The sequence below is a fragment of the Coturnix japonica genome, chromosome 9 (assembly GCF_001577835.2).
Source record: "Coturnix japonica isolate 7356 chromosome 9, Coturnix japonica 2.1, whole genome shotgun sequence".
In the NCBI taxonomy this organism is placed as follows: domain Eukaryota; kingdom Metazoa; phylum Chordata; class Aves; order Galliformes; family Phasianidae; genus Coturnix; species Coturnix japonica.
The window spans coordinates 16761578-16779551 of NC_029524.1; the positions used below are offsets into that span (position 1 = coordinate 16761578).

The following is a 17974-nucleotide window of genomic DNA, read 5'->3' on the forward strand; positions in this document are numbered from 1 at the left end:
CAATCAACAAATGTTGGAGATGGAAATACAGATTTCCTCAGGGCCAAACTTGGACTTTTCTTATTGATTTCAGAGCTGAAAAAAGTGTACAGAAGAATGGCTATTTAATAAAGGTCCTAGAAACCATATAGGTTGCATTAATTACCTTTTTTTTTCCCAAATAAGATGGTCAGTCAAACAGCTCTGAGGTAATTAAATAGAGTGTTGAAAGAAACAACCAATGTAAGCAAAGGGTAACGGGCTAAATGGGACTTTTCATATCTGCTTAGATTTATGAAAAATCTTTCATACTGCTAAGATTAAAAGCCCTAAAGTTATCAGTGGCATTTATGAATCACAATTGATGTAAGATATTTCCAAAGGAAAAAAACAAAACTAATGTTCAGGATGAGATGATAGCACTGCTCTTTTTATTTTGTTTCTGAGAGTGCATTTGTATGAACACATATATGTTCCTGTGCATCCAGGGTAATTGCAGACATAACCCAGAAAGTATGGTGGAGGGAGCTTTGCTCTGAAAATCAAGCAGCCCATTAGGAGGCATAAATATTAATAGAGCTGTCTCATACTACACTCTCAAATGAGGTTGTTCAGATCATGATTCTTTGCATTTAAAATTTATTCGCTGCACAGAATAGAATAAGAAACAGAATCCACATTTGAAGAAGTCACCGATACTGGGCAATATCTTAGCCATAGGTAATACCCAAATGTAAAAGTAAGGATCAAGTGATTTCTTTCCTTATTCCACCCACAATTCTCCTACAAATAGTCTTGTCTCCCAAACTACTTCCACAACATCCAGTATGTATCATATTTTCTGTGGAAACCAAACTTCCACATCTTCACACTGAGATCTATTCAGGCAATATGAAGGCCTGTGTACAAGTTCATTGTGAAAGACGTACTGCCATCCCTTAACATCTGAGGTATCTTTTAGTGGTCACGCGAGTGATGATTTTCAAACTTCATTTTATAATTGTCATTAGAACTGAAATTAGGACATTCATGGTGCAAACTCTTGTAACACAATTAATAGATATACAGTAAAAACAGAGATCAGCAACACCAAAGAAGGTGCAAAACTATTCAGGTATTTCCTATAAAGCATGCTAAAGTCTGCAAGAAATATCACATCATCAGCAACATAACCAGTATCAGTCAGTAAAATGGTGTCATCCAGGATATAATTTGGGTTCTACTACAACTTAAAACTATGGAGACTAGCCACAAAGCAAACAACACAAAGCTAACAAATTCCTTTGAACAAATTCTCTAAAACCAGGCCTAGCAAACAGAGCTGTTACTGTATGCACATCAATAAAAGAATTAAGCAACTTCTAACCTTCACAGGCCCAGTAAGAAACAAACATGAAAACAAATGATCTTTCATTACTTATAGAGACAGCAAATTGAAGTTTAAGAAGTATACTGAAATATAAGCAACTATATTGAGCACAAATTAGGCTAATATTTCCTCCTCCCTTTTCACTCAGCTCCCATCCTATCAACTTGTAGTCTCTGTAGTGCTCATATCAAAATCCCAGGAACACATCATAATGGTTATAATTCCCATTACAACATCTAGCACGACTTGGAGATAGGATTGCTTTCATTTCTACATCTGTCTTCATCAGATTACTTCCTGTTCTTCAAAATTTTTAATTTCCTTATATCCCTCAGCTGACAATTAATTGTAGTTACTAGTTTATTTATCTAATAAAATCTATTTCGTATAATAAGAAAGCATTAAACAGTATATAAGATAGCATACTGTTGGTTTGGTAGCTTCTAATTTATGTATCTTGTTTTAATTAAGTAGATGGCATAAAAGTTTTCCTCTCAGTTTCCTATTTACTCTTTTCAGTAACTTATCACCGATTATAATGAAATGACTACCACCTACATCTAGCAAACGAGACAATATCTTTCCTTTCATTTTTCTCATACAAACCCAAGGCCATTCCCAAGCTAGAAGATGACCTTACTATACTGCACCTTTTTCCTACCACTTGACCCCTTCTCCTATGGGGTATGAAGGCACTCCAGGCCGAGGGTAACCCAAGGCTGTGTATGGGTGAGCAGAAGGTGAGCTGCTCTGCCAATAAGGATGGCACCACTCTACCAGCTGCCCAGGCAAAAGGTATCCAGTGGCCCTCTGCACTTGTCAAGGAGAAGAGGTAGGCTGCTGCTGCTCCTTATTGTGCTATTTGTGCAAGGAATTTAACTGCAGAAATACCTTCTGAATTTCAAATAGCTCTCTTTATTCTCCTTCAGGCTCACAAGACAATAAACATGACTTCCTCATCCACTGGGCTCTTCCTGCCTTTATTTTTGCTATTTTTCTGACTTTTTTTTTTTTTTTTAATATATATTCTCTCATAGGAAAAATACTTTCTGAGAACAATGATGGAGATCTGCATCTTTATTTATGACTTTGTGAATCAGTGTCTGGGTGATAGGAAGTGAAAGTTGCTCAGCTAATTACACACGCTTGATGAACTGCGTAATAACTGCTGCAGCACTGCACATTAATTGAATGCATATAAATGACAGCAGTTATTCTAACTTGAGTGATGTGTGAAGAAGTGACGTTGCTCACCGTGCCCTGATTATCTTTGTTTCCAACTCTGGCAGTCCAGCTTAAGCAATTGTATTTTTACAGCACTGAGAAAAGAAATTCCCCAATAGAAACATCAGAGGTTGACTCAAAGCCCAGTGCTTTAAAAACAAATTTTACTGCCTTAAGTAACAGCAACTGGATTTAGACATCTAAAAAAAAGCATATGCCGAGCAACTACAATTAACAGTTAATAATTAACAACTAGCTGCAATTAACAATCAGTGAGAACTGCAAAAGCAAAAACCTTGGAAAATAAGGCCACCTTCATTTAGATGCCTAGATCTGAGTTAACAGAGTTGAACCTTGCCTGACTTTTTACCATTTCTTGCTATGACACTTTCCTAAAATGTATTTGTTCTGGAGTAACAGCAGCATATAGCAACTAACACTAAGTATGCGGATTACAGGTAATAGTCAATAGCTGTATTTCCATACAGCTCCATTTACCCTAAGAAGCAGTCTAGGTTCAAATGTAGACCAACAATTACACAGCACATTTTAGAGATAACAATAAAAAAAATAATAACTTGTTGCAAAACAAATGTGTATAGTAGTACAAAATTAACACTTGAAAGTTGTTACCAAATGCCTGCTTCAAATCAGTATCACGATATACCTTGCACATCACATATCAATTGCCTTGGAGATTTGGAAATGTTCACAAAGAAATCTGCAATTTCTACCATGCTGTCTAACACTACAATGCTAGAAACCAAAGTTCTATATAACACCCTAGTTTCCAAAGTATCAGGTCCCTCTTAAGAGATGAGGTGTCTTGCAATGACAGCCGTAATCACACAATAAAAGAAATCAGCACTCACTATTCAAATCGCCTAAACAAAAAGAAGTGTTTCACAAAAATGTTCCAGGAAAGTTAACACTGCTTTAAGAAAACAGTATGGATCACTCAGGAAGTCAACAAAGATTTTCAGCACTGCTACAGTACCTAATAGCCACTGCACCATGCCACTAGATTATACCGCTGTGGAGTGCCAGCAGCATCAGTGGCTCCCAGGCATGAGAGCCACCTCCTGTGCATGCATATACAATGCAGGGTGTCAGCATATGAGGGACAGACACTCCTCTACACCATGAGGCCATGACAGAGAAGCTACCAACGAGATCAGTATAGGACAGTGAAAGAGAGATAACCAGGTGCAACCAAGTTCAAGTTTTACAAATGTTATCTGCTCATCTGCTCTATGCAGTCTTCTCTTTAAGTACTTTTCTGGCTTTACTACGACACGACGGACTGTAACTGTTCACTTTACAGCATCGGCAAATCAACCTCTTTCAGCTGTATTATATGTTCCTCCTTCACAAGGTTTCGATTTTTCCCCCATTTTTGTTTTTGTACACTTTATACATACCTCCTTTTCTACAAATTTTCTTGCCGGGTTTTCTGGCACATTCCTTGGATATTCTTTTGACTGAAAAATGAATAGAAGACTAGAAAATAACATGGAGCTCCGTCACAGACAGTAGGAGCATGCAACACCACTATCTAACTCAAATATGACCTGCGTTATTAGGTGCGGAAGAGTCTCAACTTGTGGTGCCTGCACATGCAATGGATAAGATGTTGATGCATCTTCCCAGAAGTCAGTGGGTGGCAATGAGAATTAGGCACCAAATTTGACCTAAAAATACACGTGCTGTGGGAGAAAAGAAATGAGTGTAGACATAATTCTTTTTTTAAAAAAGAACAGATGCATACACAGAAAAGCAGCATGCATACATGTAGTATGCTGGCATGCAACAAAGAAAGCCATGCTAACAGTAGACATGAATTAATATTGTTAGAACGTAGAACAAGAAAATAAAAAGATCTCCCTGTTTTGCCTGCTATTAACTCACCATCCTCGGTTGGGACATAGATATTCAAATACAGGCAGTCTTCATTCTGATCTTGTACATAGGTGGAAACTACATCCAAGTTATTAGTAAACCACACGGGAAGCATGACTTCAGGCAACCTGCCTTCTATAATGTTCTGGGGACACACTGGAGCAAACTGAGTGGTATTTTTGATATCTGCCCAGGGAGACGGAGGCTCAGGAGGTTGAAAGCGGCGCTCCCCTGTTGGAGGGGCAGCATACGGAACCCCGAGAAACTGAATAACAGGCCCCAAAATTTCATTATTTAGTTCCTTCTTAATCCCTCTTATCTTGCCAAAGTTGGTGGTCACCACTGGGTTGGTATCATCCAATTTTTGGGAGGACACAGCTGCAGCGTGAAGCAAAAATCCAAGTATAGAGAAAGCAAAAGTGGCATTCAATCCCATGTGTAGCAGGCGGGCTATCAGCGCTCTCCATACACAGTTCAGCCACATGGATCTTGGAAAGGCCATGGTCCCACATTAGTTGTGTGACTACAGTGAAGCAATCTTATTTGTATCCACTGGTGTAAAAAGAGGGCGACCAAAGGAAACAGATCAAGTTTCCTAAATAGGAGCCTGTCAGAAAAATCTCAAAAGGCTTTTCATGCGGTAAGTATCTTCCATTGATTTCACACTTATTGAAGCTGCATCTTCACTCAGCACTATTTATCAGACTACATCCTATTGACAATTCTGTTTTCCATAGCAGCAATATGAAGAGAGCGGCCATTTACTGCAGAATCCCCTCTTATAAATCAAATCCAGTTAGCCGCAGGTCTATATCCTGGAGAAAATGAAAATAAATCATTAGTATGAAAGAGCTAATATGAGCAGAGTGATAACTAGATGTTTCACAAGTTATGTACATACATTAATAGTTGCTAGAGCCATGTAAGTAAAACTGCACTAGTTTATGGGTCCATGAAATGGCGGGTGAAGCACTGATTACTGGATTATCCATAACGTCACCTGTTGAATTTACACAGATTTTTCAGAAGAAACAGAACTGATAGGAAACATGTTTTTAAAATTCACCTTGACAAGAATAAGCACTTTGCTGCCAGGCCCCATTAAATACGTGTTTATGCTCATATTTTATTCAACCAAATCATCTCAAAATCAATTCCCACCTTATTTGCACTAGTTACCAAAAAGAAAGTAATTACTTTTTTAAAGTAAAAGAATGAATTAAGATATACAGGCATACAGAAGATTCAAATGCTTTTTATTTCATCCAAAGCAGATGACAATACATACAAACATTTGTTCATTTAACAATGCAACTTCTGATTCAAACATCAGGACAATTGGTACATCTTTATAAGAATAACACAAATTACCATGCTTTGTATGGTGTTCTCATCCCTCAAATTTCAAACAGCTAATGAAATGCACCCGAATCATGGCAGCGTGAAACAGCCACAGTAATGATGAAGGCCCACATTCTGCTCCCATCAAAGTGAATGTAAACTCTGGATTTGCACAGAGCTATGACTGATCAGGAAAAGGGTATGAGCAGGCACATTAGGGATGGAGCAGTATATCACAGTGTTTACTTCAGACCCATCTCGCCTTCCTTTTCAACTACTCACAAATGAAAATGCACCATGAACACGCTCAATTCCCACCACTCTTATTTTACAGTATAAACAAGAAACACTCCCACAGGGCAGTGGAAATCCTATCTTTCATATACCCACACGCTGACTGAACGGTATCCTGGAAAAATCAACAGTTAGGATCAGGGATTGCATAATCTCAAATTCCAGACTCTATTTTCAACCACGTTAGCTCAGAGGTTGTCACACAAGGCTGTGTTCCAGCACTTCTGAACATTACTCAGTGCATATCATTACATCTTCCATATGCATGTTAAACATATTTCTAACACGATTTACAATATCCTATTATTTAAAATGCAGTGTTATACACAACATAGCAGTGTAATCTTACGCTCCCTATTAAGCAGTGTGTAAAGCACAAGAGAAGTGTTTTGCTTTGCATAGGAAACATTTTAAACCACCTGCTTTTGAAGAGCATTGGCAGTTTTAATGAGAATTGTTGTTTTTTTTATCACGTCTATACACATTGGAGAGAGAATTCAAAAGAACGGCTTGTCTAATAGTCAGACTACCCTGCAGTTTCGGTTATTAAAAAGGAGATTGTAAAAGCTATATAGGACAGCAGGAGATTTGGTTCATGTCTAGCATTCCTTTAGCTCTGAACAATCTATCTCAGGAGGCAATAAGGAGATAGATGAAGCTTTTCCACAGTTTTCTCTCTCCCTTTCTTTCTCTGCTAATTCTAACACCTTCACTGTGAAACCACATTAACAAACAGGCTTATGCCCTTCATTCTCCAGCTTCAAACTTCTCTGTGTTTACTGGAAACACACCAATTTAGCTGCAGAAAATAATTCCCCTGTGTTAACGTATGTGTTTAATAAATGTGAACAGAATGGCATGCGAACAATTGGATCTCAGTAAGCTGTTCCTTTGCCACATTTCAGATTTTGATAGTAGTGGGATATTGCTTGAGAAAAAGGAAAGACAGAGGAGGACAGGTGCTGGAGCAGAAGCCACTTCAAGCAGCTTTGCTGCTCTGAGTTGATGTGCAGCAATGGAACAGGACATCATGGAAAGATGGAACAATTCACACTATAACATATAGACCGGTTTTGAGCTCTAAGACTACTTTCTAACCCACTTTTGTTACCTAAAGCAGTCAGTTTTAACAACAACGATGGAAATCACAGGAGTCAATCAGAACAGAGATATATTTCAGACTGTAAGACTTGGGTGAGATATTTTTCTTTAAATAATAATTTCAGTTCTGAATAAGTTATTTAAATTTGAAGCAAATCATAGAGCCAGGCTTCAGTTTTAAGCTCGTTCATCTTGCTGCTGCAGCTGAACATCTCTGCTGTGATTGAAAGTTCAGGTTTGCTTCCTTTGGATGAAGTTTTGCAGAAACTGAACTAAACTGATAAGACTAAATTGTTTGGCTATTCTCATTAATTAATTTTTGGGTACTAGCTAGCTTCAGTGAATAGATTTTTAAGCCACGCAAGGCAATAAACTGCAAGGCTTTGCAAAGTTGGAATCAACAGATTTGCATTGTGCTCACAAATTGAATTCCAGGTTTGCGCTTTCCCCATTTGGCAACAGTTTATTGTTGAGAGTCAAACAGGTCAAACACCTGAGCCCATTGCTGGTCGCACCAAGGCTACAGCAGTAACAACTCACGCAAATAAGGAGACTGAGACTGCTCAGATCTTTTGAGAATTTTGTGTCAAAATTGTATATCCAGAACTAAGTGGGAAGGCAAAATGGGGATGCCAGCCCGGAGCTTAGCTGTCTTAGTTGCTCAGCATCAATGTTGGACACAAAATTTTCCTTAGTCCTCCAGCAGATGATCTAAATAGGACTTTCCCGTGGTATCCAGACTCCTAAGAACCGATCAGGAGTCAGTGAGACAGAAGCAATTAACAGGAAGGGGAATAATCAGGGAGATGAGCAGCACAATAAACCAAAGAGCAGAGATGATCAGTTTGAGCCAAGGTATAAAGCTTTAGCAGCAGAGTACTGTAGATCTGAGGAGGACAAGGAGAAGCATTTTCAGATTTTTTATTGTCTAGATGTGAGGATCACAATTGTTCCCTGTGGTAACGCAAATGAATTCTACTGTAAAAGGTATTTGATAAAGTCTTTCACGGTCTTTGGAACAGTCTATGCTATATAGAGGTTTTTTCTATCATCCATTATTTGATTATCTTCCTTTCTGAATTTAAATTACTTTATAGCTCAGATGCTGAAATGCTTTAGAACAGCATTTAGTATGCTGAGGAGCGAACAGCCCAAGATAACTTCAGAGTATCTTTGCATTTCCAATGACACAGGGCATCCCACAACCAGTCGCATCTGCTGCAAACTGCAGCAGCCAAACTCCTCTTTGTCACTCTCGCACAGAGCTTCAAATCTTAAGGGATGTCTTGAACTGTACCACCTGTCAATAGCTCCAACAGATTAATAAAACCTTCAGTGGGACTTGGTGCTCCTGGCCATATGCTGGGCATTATTTAGTCTTTACACCACTGGCTGTTTTCTTTTTAGTTGAAGATGTACTCTATGACTTGATATTTGTGCTTAAAAATTCCTTTCCACTCCAATTTTACTGCAAAATCCCAATTGCACAAATATTCATAGAAAGTGATTGTAAGGGTTTTGAACATCATACAATGCTGCTTTGTCTCAAAACACAAATACAATTTTGCAGAATAAACTGCATTTGCATCCGTTTTTCCTTACAAAGGTCTCTACTTACGACTGAGAGCCTAAAGATGTTTTGTGTCTCTAAAAGGAAACCTGTGTTCTGAAGAACGCTATGATCCCAAACAGGAACACGGGCAGCGAAACAAAAGCCATTAAAGGGACAACTCTGAACCAGGGTGAACACCAGATCGGTGCGACACACCGACTGCCAACATGATCAGGCTTATCCTCCAGAGACGTATCATGAAGTTTCCCATCTCCTCCTTCACATTTCAAGTTGGTAAAGGGAAGTGTTGTTTCAAATAACATGTATTTTCTTGCTGTGTTTGGAAACAGACCCTGCTTTTGGGTACTTCCATAGGTACTTGGTTGAAGGAAGGGATTTACATCTGCTTAGTTCAAGAAATGATCTATTTTCTTTCTAAAAAGCAGGTCTGTGCAATGATAAGATAGTGCAGTCCTGAGTCTCATGCGCCTCAGAAAGGCGCGGATTTGGAGGGGGTCTGGGCAGCTTCAGAAAGCAGCTACAGATCCAAACCTATTGACATGCACAGCCTTTGCTGAAACTGCCAACAAGGATACAAATAAGACATTATTCTGATGGGGTCACGGTCCCAGCCCACATTAGTATGAGATTACAAGTGCTATGCTACACAGGTCTGCAAACAATCCAGGGGTAGGGATTTCCAAATGCTTCAAGCTGTGTCAATATATCACTCACAGATCAGAGGATCTGATTCCTCAATGAAACTCTCACGTTTGCTTCTACTTAACAGTACCTTTTGTACACAAAACCTTACAACCAAATTAGGAAAAACTACAAGTGTATATATATACGGATATATTATTCAACACAATGAAGCACAAGTTAATGAAAAGTTGAGTTAAATTGAGTAGATGATGTAAGACTCATTTAAATTGCCATGTACTTTTCAGATTCACTATATTTTGTTCTTCCCCATTAGCAGGAATATTCACTAATGCTAACTCATTATTAATTAGCATTTTCATGATCAAAAGATCTCTTTAAATAATTTCTGCATCTTGGTTTGCCAAAATAAGACTTCTGATCTTAATTCTCTATTCCAGTGTTTCTGAATTAGACAAATTAAACGTATGGAAAGAAGAGGGTCACTCCATCCTTATTATCTTCCATTTACTCATATCAATAAGTCATTTTCTTAAAATAGTTCTACTTCTTAGCTAAAGTAATTGTTTATAATACCAGAAGTTGGCTACAATTTGTTAATGTGGACTGTAGTTATCTGACATTTTGCACAGTAAGTAGGTAAGGAAATGGTGATTTTACCCATAACAGAAAGAATGGGTAACTCTGTCACTTATGTGTAAAGTTTTAGACAGCTAAGTAATACAGATTTAAATTAAAAATGACAGATGCACTGGCGTGGAATATAATGGGCACTGAAGTGAACCTTTATTCCTTTTAGCAGCTTATGGTTAACTCTTAAATGGACCACATTTATACTCAGATTTGAGTGCTAGAGCTATTCTAGCAAATGATCAGATGGCTATTGTGTTGATGGTAGTAGTGCGCTTCAGGACATGAGGAGTTTTTGACCTACTCTAGAAACTGAACTGAATTCCTGTTAACCATAGGTCACGCTAGAGAAAAACAAATATTCAACATCTGTCTCTCATCTATGATCTCCAATACTGAAATTGGCTTACACTGTAGTTACACATTGGGGTACACCGTAAAGCCAAGTTCATCTAACTTTCTCCAACTAAAACTTTATGAAAGTGATCACTTTTGATACCAAAAGTATCAAAAGTGTAGCAGAGTACATCAGAGCTTGATATACTCTGCTGGAGTGATCAGGTGGGCATGGAGGGCCCTGAAAGGAGGTGTTCTTTCAGCATCCCTTGCAGGTGAAAATGTTCTCAAGTTAGTAACAGAGTTCATTACCTCATCTACATTAGTGAGCAACCCTTGGTTCACTATTGTTAATCATGGGAGAAAAATAAACTGGATTTTGTTAGCTACTTTTTATACAGTTATAATACCAACTACAATACTATCTTTAATGGAAGATCATCACATGAGGCAAACTTCTGTATCAGATTCAGAAGAAAGATGCCACTTTGATTTTCCTATTTCAGTTATTAAGAATTCAAGATTAAAAAATAAAAATAAAAATACAAAAAGCTAAAATGCAGTTTATACCTTTTCTTTGCAGAGAACTCCGAAAACACAGATAATGGAATGAACTTGGATTTGTCTACCAATTGCTCTGCTATCTGGCTAATATATAATAACACTTCTAAAGCACACAAAAATCCTGTTATAGAGCTAGATCAATAGCTAGCTTTTTAATATGATGAATTAAAAAGAAAAAAAAAAGGCAACAAACTTCCTTGTGGCACCAACACAGCAAATGTTCACCTTACTGGATCTGTTCCTGGTCTCAATTCCTTCAGTGCAATCGAGGTCAAATTCCAACCCATTCTAAAAACCACAGAGGTACAAATATAATTTGTTAATCATAAATCCAGTATCTCTAATACAAGTACAAAAGTGCTCTTGAATGGTGTTACCATGCTTACAGAGCTGTGGAGTACACACTACATTTGGAGTGCAATGTTGGCATCATAGGGATCTATCAACTTGAGAGTCCATTTCCTGTGATGGAGCATTCTGTACATCTGTGACTTTACTTGCATTTCTTCCAAAATGAATTTCATGCTTAACTTGTTTTTCTTAATTAAACTTCCTTTAGCGGTTTCTAATATGTGCATTATTAAAACTCATTAGTCCCATTCATGCCTGCCTTTCATTTTTAGCTTCACATTCATGTATTGAAGTGCTCTGTTGCTTTATATAGGAAGCAAATTAAATAATAAATATGAGAACTTGAACGTTTTATGAGTGTCAGTATGAGAAAGTGGCTGCAAGGCCCATAAGGTTTCACACAAAAAAAGCATTACAGCTAAAGCTAACATGCTGACACATCTCTGATCTATAAAGTCTGCAGTAATGGTAGCAGTAAAGTGTTGTGCCATAGACGGGGAATTTTTCTCTCACACGAAATAGAAATAGGATGGAGCACAGACTATATTTACCGCTGTAAAAAAATTTCAAATAAAATTTTCCAAAAGCTTAGAATATAACACTATTAAATGTCTGCAAAGATTTACTCCTCCCATCTCACTTCACGTGTAGCTCCTATTCTTCAGCTCCTTGTCCCGGTATCATTCTCTCCTACTCTCTGCCAAAGAGACACTCCTTTAAGTTATGGCAGCCAGCCCCAGAGCCGCCTGTGGCCACATCCCAGTCACAGTGACCACGACTCCAGTGACAGAAGTGCTTCCTAACCCAGCAGTGACTATTTCAGGGATTCAGTCTCCAGTGGAAGAACCAGTCTGGAGAAACAAAGCTCCACCCCACACCATCTATTTTTCACAGGTCTGAAATTGTCAAAATATCCTCTGTGTTTTACAGCAAGAGCATCTCTGAAAGTAGTTGTTCTCTCCTGAATGTTTCTAACACTATATGCCTATCCAACACTTCATCACTTACAAGTGGCTTTTATTTTTGGAAACTGGTGGATGGGATTGGGAAGGGGATAGTTAAAGAAATAACTGCAGTTCAGGTACTGCAGTGAAAAGTTTCAGAGAGATGGAATTAAGTAAGAGTACAAGACACAACATAAAAGTATTCCCCTTCATTAAATTCCCAGAACCAGTTCAACAAGTGGGTTAATGGCATCTCTAGGCAGGTTGTGATGGAGTAGATTTAGAAAATATATTTTACATTGCCATTTAAGTTCACTGCTTGGTTAAAAGGATATGAGTCACTTGAAATATAATATTTTAAAGTGTCCTTGATCATTTTTATGATTTTACATGCACGTGTTGCTAATTTCAAAGCATTAGATTCTCCTTTATAATGGTGCAGAAGACCTAACCAAGCATCAATGGAAAGTAGCAGACTACCCAAAGGCAGCACTAAAACTGATTATGCAGAAAATGTTACAAGAACAAAATAGAGGAATTCAACAAATGGGGGGAAGGGAGCTCCAATTGCTTTTCTTTTAATGGCCTCATCTATAATTTGCCTTTGGCAGCAGGGAAAAAAAAAAAAATCACATTGAGGTACATGGTGCAGATCTGAACATGGCTGGATTACCAGAAGGATGCAGACAGCAGGTGCTGTGCCCCATGGTTTCACACCTAGGGTGCCTCTCCTGACACCACCTCTCTATTTTTAAAGAGCAAAGTGGGGTCTTAGAGTGGGTGCATGGGAAACCTCAACCATGGTAGTAACTTACTAGCCAGGCATGTGTTCTCTATGGGGAACAAACAGCACATCACTAACTTGTGATTCATAATTATGAGAATGAAGTTTGTTGGAAAAAGTGGGGTCTCCAGAGGGGGGTGAAAACATGCAGCTGAGTCACCAAGAACTCAACATGATATCCCCTTGTAATTGTAAGAATTCAATAGACATCCAGGGAATGGTAAGTCATCATCTGTCATTAAAACAACAGGATGTGTTTCAGTATCCACACTGAGACAATATATAACTTGTTGAAGTTTGCACATCAGCCCCTTTTTTACATCTCCAATCTCCCCACCACTCCCACACAAAGTCCTCTGCAACAAGCAGGGAGCGAGGAGGCATCTCTCTCTGCATGCACATTCCTTGCTGATGCAGAGCTCAGAAGCAGGGCTGCTGTAATGAAAATGTGCTTTTATAACAGCATTTATTCAGCAGTCAGGATCTATTTTTGTCACTCCCCATTATATTTATCGTGGACGGATCTCTGGGACTAACAAGAAATTACATTGTTTACTGGATCAGATTGATTACTGCCCATCTTTTATTAAAAGAAATACCCAAAGGTTTCTACTGAATCTTTGGCAAAATATTGTCTTTTCACTATTTGCTTTCAAAGAATGTCTGTCTCCTTTTGCTCTTCCTTTTCACTACTTAATTTTTAAACAGTTTCTTTTTCATGTGATTAAAAAAACATAATAAATATGACAGCAAACAAATAATTCAAAGCTAGCCAAGGATCTGTAATACAGCTCCACGTCTCTATTAGAAAGGAATGTGTATTTGCTTTTAATAAAGAAAGGCATGCCAATCCATTACAAACTAAGACCATATCTAAGCCTCTGCTTTCTTCTCTTTTCCCTAGACTCCATTTGAACAATTACAGTGGTTTGTGCTTGTGTATGTGCCAGTGGATATTAAATATGCAAACTGATACAAAATAAAACTGCCATCATTACCATGTTCGAATCTTCCATTCATTTGCAAATCAATTTATCTGCCTACAGCTCCATCCCAGTCTTTAAATAACCCTCCTCAGCAGCCTGCTCCACCTCCAGCCAAATAATCCAGAACAAGCCCACTTTGTTAAGGGTGTTTCAGTGCCATCAGCCAGGCATCTCCTTACCATACCATAGAGAAAGGGGTGAGATACCCAAAGCAGCAGCAAGTCAACATCCCTGCTCACTTCCACGCAAGGTACTGCCTTAAACAGCCTGAACACTCTCTGATGGCTTCGCTGCTACTTCATTCAATCACAAAACAGAGGTGTTGAGCCAAATCCTGCTTCCTAGTACACTTAGCGCGATTATCCTCCGCCTCATTTTTCTCCCTGCAGCCTGCATGTGGCTCATATCAAATACACGAAATAAATGAGAATTGTTGCATGTGTTTAAGGACACCTCGAGCACTTACTGCAAAACTGCTACCTTGCTGCAATCTGTAGCTAAGAAAACTGTTGCCATTTATCAGCAGTAACTAAGAAGCATCCTTCTTTGCCCATGCATCACACGCCAGAGGGAGAAGGAAAAGAAGAAAAAGAAAGTAAAAGAAAGAACCATCCAAGCAGTATTTCCAAACATGGCTACTTAGCTCTTGGCTCCCAGTCTGCAAATCTAATTTCAAAGATGCGAAAGTGGGCTGCGTGTTACAGCTGTTGAGCCCACACAAGTCTCAGTGCAGTCAATGGGAATCAGTATCTCTGAAAATCAGGGCCCTGAGTAATGAGCTCTATTTTTACATGCTCATTTGTATCACGCTTGGTCTTGCACTTGTCAGGTGCCTGTAATAAAGTGCTTGCAATTTCATAAGTATCCTTTGCTTCAGATTAAGCCAGCCCAGAAGGAAAAAGGGAGAAAAGTTCCCAAAGCTCACAGTGTTGCTCCTTCAGCAAGCGTAACATCTAGATGCATCAGAAGTGCTCTGACAGTAAAAATAAAAATTACATATATATATATATATAAATAACAAAAATAATTTTAAAAGCAACAACAACAAACAAACACGCTGATAAAAAGCATTGCAGGTATTCAAGGAGCCCAAAAAAGTTATTTGGAACCTTATCACAGATACATGTTTTCAGACATGAGTGATCTCTGGAATGCAGCGGTGCAACCCGGCCCCACTGAGGCTATGGACAAGTGCAAATACTGCCACACTGGAAGTCAGCAGTCAAAAAGAGAATATTTCCTTGTGCATTTTCTTACACTTCTGCTGGGGATTAAAATAACTAACTAAAAATCTGCTCTATTTCCAATCCACAGAACATCTCAATGTGCTAAAAGCACTTTGGTATTTATATCATCTGTAAGGTATATTTCCATTTTATACCAGTGGTCGTTAATGCCACAGTTGTTAGAGCTCAACCAAAGTGGCCTTCCAGAAAGCAAAAGCAGTGTCAAACTGAGATGCTGTTCCTTGGAAAGGTCAGCACATTTATGGGAGAAAATGGCCTGTCCAGGCTGTGTCACCTGCAGCTGCAAGAACGCACTGCTGTAATGAGGCTCTGTTTTCCTTTATTTAAACAATTATTTTAATGTAATTGATCTGGAACCATACGCATCCTTAAAATGATTTGGGATAATATCCTTTCTGCTGATTCCAAGGTAACTTTCTGGCTTTAATTATAAGTCAATTAATATTAAGTAATTTGACTGATTAATTTTAATTAAACCTGCTGAAAATTGATTTTCCTTCAGCAAGATGAGACGAGAGCAACCGTCAGGAAAAGAAGAAGGGGGAGGAAGGGGGGGGGGGGTTGTGGGGGGGGGGGGGGAGCAGCGCTCAGCCCCCGCACGGCGCTGCCCGGAGGAGACAGTGCCCGCACCCGGCCGGCACCGAGCGGCCGCAGGAAGCGACGGAGCGCGGCCCTGGGGGCAGCGGGGAGGAAAAGTTCGCCGGGGTGGCCGCGTGGGGCAGATGTGCGCGTGCAAATCTCCCTGCAGCACCCCCCACCCCCCTTCCTCGCCTCCTCCTCCTCCCCGCAGCCTCCCCCGAGGTTCCGCTCCCCGGGCGGCTGCAGCACCGCGCGGCGCCTCGGGCACAGCACACGCACCTCCGGGCTCAGCCCCGCACCGTCCTCGCGCAACCCGTGGGCTCAGCCGGGCTCCCGCATCCCGACCCCATCCCAACCCCTCAGCCCATCCCCAGCCCGGCCCGAGCTCGCCCCGCACGCCGACAGCATCAAAGTATTTACCAGTTCGCGGCCGCTTTTCTGCAATCCCCGCTGAAACTGTAATTCATCGGATTCTCCTCCTCCGGCTCTCTCCGAGCCGCCGGGAGCTGGAGGTTTCCCAATCGTGCCCCGGACGCTTCCGAATTATATCGATTGTGAGCTATTTTTCTCCCCTTTCTTCGGATCGGAGCGAGGGGAGGGGGGGCTGGAAATCCCCATCCGGAATTCAGCCTCATCCGTGCCGAGCCACCTCCATTTAAATCCGACCATCAGGCAAGCAATAGAAATGATCAAACGCTACTTCTCTCCGTCTGCAGGCAGATAATCCTCCTAATCCAATAGATCTCCCCCGATCCGAAATTGCCCTCCAGACGAATCCCTTTCGCTCGATGTCCGGCGGGTGAGCGCGGAGCCGCGCGGTGCCGCGAAGATGTGCGTGTGTGTGTGTGTGTGTGTGTGTGTAAGCGGGGATGAGCGTGGCTGCGGGGGGGGCCCGCTAATCTTTTTTGGCTCCTGGCTGCACGGCTCGCCGATACCGCCGAGAACCCTGCTTTTTTTCCCCCTATTACACGTTTCCACTCCAAATTGCTGCTGGATGAAAAATGGTACAAAGATACCCCCAGCGGCAGCGCGGCGAACAGCCCCGGCCCCTCCGCACCGCCCCGGCCCCGCTCCCCCCCACCCACCGGGCACCCCCGGCCCCCACGCGGGGGCTCCGAGGCACGAGAAGGGGCTCGAGCCCCCTCCAAGGGCTGCACGGCCGAGCGGAGCCCCTCGCGTGACCGATGCGAAACGGAGCAGCCGTGAGCACCTGCGTGCGTGTGCACAGCGAGTTACAGCCGCGTGCAACGCTCTGATGTTTCACACGGGCATCACTGAGTAAGCAACCATCTCTTACTTACTCAGACCGTCAGCACATACAAAATATGGGGCTACCGGTGTGATTTCTTTCTGCTATTCCTTTTTTCTTTTTCATAATGTGATTCTCGCTGCTTAATTTTTATCTTTAATTGAGAATTATCAGTCTCCAGTCCTTCGTGTTTTCTAGGAGCACAGCAGAGAATGAAAGTTGGTGTGTAGAAGGCCAGATCAGAAGGAAAATAGTCATTTGAATGCTGAAAGGTCTTTTCATGTTTAAGAACAGACACAACCACACACTAAAAGATTCTAAGCATCCCCAGTTAAGCCTCTTGGAGAGAGCTCATTAACATCTCCTGTTGTTTTAGGAGAGAATCCCCTCCACACTGTGTTAAACCCCTTATTTTGTTGTGCTGACAGCCACCACAGACACTGGCCCAACACAGCACGCCTGCTCACACTCCCACAAAGGTAGGATCCCAGTGTGGGGTTTGATGTCACAGCCCTCACCTATGAGCACATCCCAGCAGAGCAAAGGCCAACCCTGGCCACATGCAGCTATTTACGTCTCCAGGTCCCACTGAGGATCTATATCTAAGTGTCCATGGCAGGGATGACAGCACACAGCAGCAGCTCATCCTGTGACATTTCTGTGTACTGCAATCATTCTGTCTTGGGCACATTTTTCACCTGGTAAGTATCAATAATTATAATAGTTCATGATTAATTGTCAAAGTCCAGCATCCTTCAGCACTGTGAAATTTAACTCTTTCACTGCAGCTGAAAGCGTACGGCTCTTACACAGGGGGAAAAGGCGCAATCTTTGCTGATAGCACAGTGCTGTGCACATTGTTAAGCTATTCTCAAGGGAACT

At 40.8% G+C, this 17974-nt stretch overlaps 1 protein-coding gene across 8 annotated transcripts in view; it reads right to left on the reverse strand.

Moving 5' to 3' along the window:
• The window catches only part of NLGN1 (neuroligin 1), a 334592-nt gene that overhangs the window by 257515 nt on the left and 59103 nt on the right, over nucleotides 1-17974 (reverse strand). For 4 of the 8 annotated variants that reach the window (XM_015871908.2, XM_015871907.2, XM_015871906.2 and 1 more), the window contains exons 1-2: nucleotides 16264-16850; nucleotides 4481-5286 (exon numbers count right to left, since the gene is read on the reverse strand). In XM_015871908.2, the coding sequence (XP_015727394.1) occupies nucleotides 4481-4973 (493 nt within the window). In that variant the 5' untranslated portion in view covers nucleotides 4974-5286; nucleotides 16264-16850. Of the gene's footprint in view, nucleotides 1-3993; nucleotides 4054-4480; nucleotides 5287-16263; nucleotides 16852-17974 lie in introns of those variants that run through there. The other 4 variants (XM_032446556.1, XM_015871901.2, XM_015871903.2 and 1 more) reach the window with 3 other exon arrangements.